Source organism: Nanorana parkeri, unplaced genomic scaffold (genome assembly GCF_000935625.1).
Source record: "Nanorana parkeri isolate BGI_ZX_2015 unplaced genomic scaffold, ASM93562v1 scaffold679, whole genome shotgun sequence".
NCBI classification, from domain to species: Eukaryota; Metazoa; Chordata; class Amphibia; order Anura; family Dicroglossidae; genus Nanorana; species Nanorana parkeri.
The window spans coordinates 218105-222892 of NW_017306947.1; the positions used below are offsets into that span (position 1 = coordinate 218105).

Consider the following 4788-nt stretch of genomic DNA (forward strand, 5'->3'; position numbering starts at 1 on the left):
AACGACCTCTGATGACTCTAGGCACGGGATACATGCAAGAACTATTTTTTATGTGCATCTTTCTTCTATATTGAAGTCTGAACTGTGGAGAATCGTTTTATATTATATGATACACGTTGCTATATTATTATTTGTTATAAATGGCTATCAACTGTTTTGAACTGTTACACATTTCCAGCGCGGTGCATTCATTTTGAGATTATTAACACACTGTGGTTTAGCACGGCAGCAGGATATATTCATTCATTCTATACTTTTTTAGTTTTAGGTGTAGTTTTATCCGGATGGCACGGAAAAATTACTTATAAACAGTCACTATTACTGCTTGATCATTTAATTATTTTTTTTACATTTTTGATTGTTATTAGGCTGCTCCAAACCTAGGAACAGCCAATAATAACCTTAGTGACACTGATTTCTGACATGCTGATTCTGCAGCATTTAAGGGTCAGATGTCACTAAAGACTTCTGATCGTTCCTAGAACGATTAGAAGTCTGATACAATGTTTCAAAATTTTGCTACGAGTGTCCATGCTTCATAGAAACTTGTAGCAAAATAAAGCCAGTACACAGGCTCTGTACAGAGCTGTCAAAACAGATCACGATCTGTACAGAGCTGTTAAAACAGATCGTGATCTGTACAGAGCTGTCAAACTTGTGATAGCAAAGTGGTTCACACCACTCTGTTATCACTGCCAGATACTTGATCGCTGACACTGATCAGGCATCTGTAAAAGCTTAATTCTTTCATTAATGGATGCCTCAATACTGAGGCATCTATTAATGAACTGTAACCGCTGATTCACAGTGGTTACCGGCTTTTGACAGCTCCAAATAGCTGATCACATACAGTGTACATGAAAAGACATCCATCCTCCGAGGACACTAGTAAACACACAATGATGCAAGTGGGAGAGGTTATACCTGCCGGTGTTCAATTTCCCCTAAAGGCAGCAGTATAACCCAATTATCTCTGATTTACATCTGATCCCCTTTCCCTTACTGAACGATAAAGAAAAAAGTTTTGACTGTTTAGCACAAGCAACTCAAGTACAGCTAAGCAGCTGCTATCTATTTTACCCACTAATATAAGTGCCGTGCTGTCCTTAAATGGTGTGCTAATGATATGTGATCAGTGAAAATTCAAATATGAAAATGTGTCCACTTCAAAATTAAACAAAGCATGTACAGTATGTGTCAATAAACACCACAGTTTATGTTCAACAAACTATGTACTATGTAACTATGAATTACCTTTAAACAATTGACTACAAATAAACAGTCAATTGTTAATCAATAAACAATTAGATTCCCAATTACAACGTGAAATAAAAAACAAAGTCTGTGGGAGTTCATCTGAGTGAAACCATCCAAATGATGATTGGAAAATTCAGATGCATGATTCAGTCTTTGCTCCTCCACCGTCGTGGACACATGAAATTCTGCTCACCTTGGATGCTAGACATCACACAAGGTCTAATTGCGCTGTTCCCCCTTATGCTATATTAGCCATGTGGGGATCTACCCTCATAAAAGTGCACTCATGGAAGTTCTCATATCCCTCTCATATCCGTCTTTGTCCTCTAAGGATCCCAATGGTATGGGGGATCACAAACTTGTGACATAGTGTGGAAGAGGTGAGACTGGAGCTCGGCGTATTCCTTGTGGCTGATCCAGCAGTGTTCCTGTCTGCATTACCATATTACTTTGTGAATACATTGGCTGTCCTGTGTTTTTATGTAAGTAGCTTTTAATAAAAGCTTTATTTTAATTAGTACAGAAAGAACTATGGTCTGTATGCTTTTTTTTATTTGGGGATCCTTGGGGTACGTACAAAGAGAGATACGGGAATTTCCATAAGTGGATTCTTATGAGGGTAGATCACCATCTGGCTAATATAACATAATGGGGAACAGCATGATTAGACCTTGTGTGATGGTCTAACATCCAAGGTGAGCATTTCACTGAGGGGGTTATTTACTAAGCTGCCAAAGCCAGCCGAGTAAATAACCAACTCGAGGTGAAGGGAACTGAATGGCATTCGGCTATTCACTTGAGTCCTGTACAGCTGAAAACAGCTGTACATTGGCTGCCTTCGGCTCCCTTCACTTCACCATGGTTCAGCCAAACAGTTCGGCTCAGCCGAAGAACACTTTTGTCTAAGTTTATCCAACATCTGGATCGGCTGAGTCGAGCGTTCGTCAGTTCATTCACTACTGTTCACCCTTATTCTCATAGAGATGCCGAGCAGCATTCGGCTCAGTTATTATGCTCGCTAGCCCGGAGGTAGCGAGCAGAATAAAAGAAAATGTAAACAAAAGCAAAACAAATTAAAAAGACACGCAAGGTTCCCCTCCTAAACAATCGGGGACCCCCTCCCCCCCAAAGTTAAAAGAAAAAAAAGTGCGTGGGGGTTTCCCCAAAAGTCATACAAGGCCCTTTAGGTCTGGTAGAAATTTAGCAATTTTAAGGTGGAACCCCACTGCCAAAAAATGGTTAAACAAAAGTGGGGTCCCCCCTAAAATTCCCAACCGGCACCTAATCCGGGCACAGGCCAGGCAGGGCAGGAAAGGGGGCACCCAGATGCTGCCCCCCCTTGTAAATGAGTAATGGTACAAAAATGTAAATAAAGAGACTTTTAGAAAAAATCCTTTAATTGAGGGGAAAAAAAAAACACACACACACCAAAAGTCTTTGACAATTACTTTAATTAAAAAAAAAAAGAAAAAAAACGCAAAGTGCAAAGCTTAATCACGTCATCCAGCGATGTCCACGCCACCACTCGTTGAAATAAAAAAAATCCCGACGCACGCCAACCCGACCGCATTCTATGAACTCCCGCGGCAAAATGAACGAACTCCTGCAGCCAAAGGATTCGCCAAAGGTTGGGCTTAATCCTTCGGCTCTTTAGTGAATAACCCCCTGAGTGTCCACGTGGTGGTAATAAGACGGTGGAGGAGCAAAGACTAAATCACATGTGTATGAATTTTCAAATCATTTGGATGGTTTCACTCATATGAACTTTTATGGACATTGTTTTTTAATTCACATTGTGATTGGAAAACCTATTGTTTATTGATTTCTCACTGTTTATTTGAATCAATTGTTTAAGTGCATTTCATAGAGTACATAGTTTGAAAAACATAAACTTTGGTGTTTATTGACACATACATGTTTTGTTTAATTTTAAAGTGGACACATTGTCACATTAGAATTTTCACTGATCACATATTATTAGTACACCATTTAAGGACAGCGCGGCAACAAGTTGTTGTTTTTTTTACCCGCTAATATAATTTTAACATTAAATTAAAAAAATTAAAAAAAGGTACAGTTTTTGTTCACTGGCTTTTTGAGGTTCTAATCCTCCGACACGAGTGTAAAAAAATAAAAAGATATCGCCTACAAAACCAGATCAATTTATCTCATCCACTGTACCCAACAAGATTTCAGTTTACTGCAGACATATTTGTTAAATAAACTCTATAACTGGGAGGAGGGAGGGGGCAAACTGCTGTGAATGAACCTGCCTCTAGGTGCCTAAACGTAATGCCTCCTTCCCACTGACAGTCTCTTTAAACATGAATTCTGGTTGGCTGTCATGGGTAACACATTTTACTTTGCTTTTAGCCCTAATAAGCCTGCATATGTTCAGTACATGCTCTCTCATTAAGCTCAACCCTATTCTAGACCCAGCTTTCTCACATTTTCGGATGTCAGGATGTAGAACCATGACACTTTTCAAGGAATTGCTATGGCTCAGGATATCATTCCATAGGATGGTTGTATGAAAGCACAGCTGTGTGTTATTCTCCATGATTACTCCACCATTCAGGATCTCTGTGAAGATACGAAACAAAATTATTATTATTATTATTTATTTATGTATATAGCACCATACAATCCCATGACGCGCAACAGATATAATAAGGTTAACAAGGAAGGGTTCTACGGGTAAAAAAATACATGGAATGTGTCAGGGCAGATGGTAACTGTCAAAGAACTTGGTGTGACTAAATTGGGTGTGAATGAGAGTGGGTGGCATAAGAGGTATGATGAGATTGCACTATGTAATTAGAACAGGATGGATGCAGAAGCTTTCACACCTCCATCATGTTCTCGGACAATCAACTTCTGCATTGAGACATTCTATGGTGACTGGAACAAGGTGACCAAGTTAGCCTTGTGGCTATAAAAGCGGAGGTAGGTTCCTGAACTGAAGAAGTTACCTTGATAAGCAGCAAAACGTCTTTAATAATATAAAATAACTGACTATCTACTACCATCTATATCATGACCCGGAGAAATGAGAACCTTCACAGATTCCCTGAGAACTGCTACAAGTACTTGTGGCAAGGGCAAATGTTTATCTCTCTGTAGCATTATCACAGTCAGAGGTGTATTTTGACGTTGACTGTCCATGCACTTGCATCTAAACCTGCCCCCTATTTGGCCAGCAAATCAGTCAGCTTTGCATTGTGCTTGTGTGTCCACCAAAATAAGTTGCTAACACTGCAGTGTGAAAATAGCAGATCCTTTGGGTGTCTGTAAAAAAGTGTATATTTTTTTCTCTGTCCTTACTTACTGCTACAAACTGTCCCCACACAAATGACTATGAACACTATTGGGTTGATTAACTAAAGGTAAATAGGCTATTTATTTTGCGGGGGAATTTTGACTTTGTAAGAGAATTTACCTGTAGCTTAGGGAATTAGATGAAACTGTGCTGACTTTAATCATCCAAATCATATGCAAAAATAAATAAAATGTAACATATATATATATATA

The 4788-nt window shown here is 39.0% G+C and overlaps 1 protein-coding gene across 1 annotated transcript in view; it reads right to left on the bottom strand.

Moving 5' to 3' along the window:
- ERBB2 (erb-b2 receptor tyrosine kinase 2) overlaps positions 1–4788 on the bottom strand; it is a 138358-nt gene that overhangs the window by 55142 nt on the left and 78428 nt on the right. The window contains exon 4 of the mRNA XM_018563598.1: positions 3706–3840. Coding sequence (XP_018419100.1) covers positions 3706–3840 — 135 coding nt within the window. The remainder of the gene's footprint in view (positions 1–3705; positions 3841–4788) is intronic.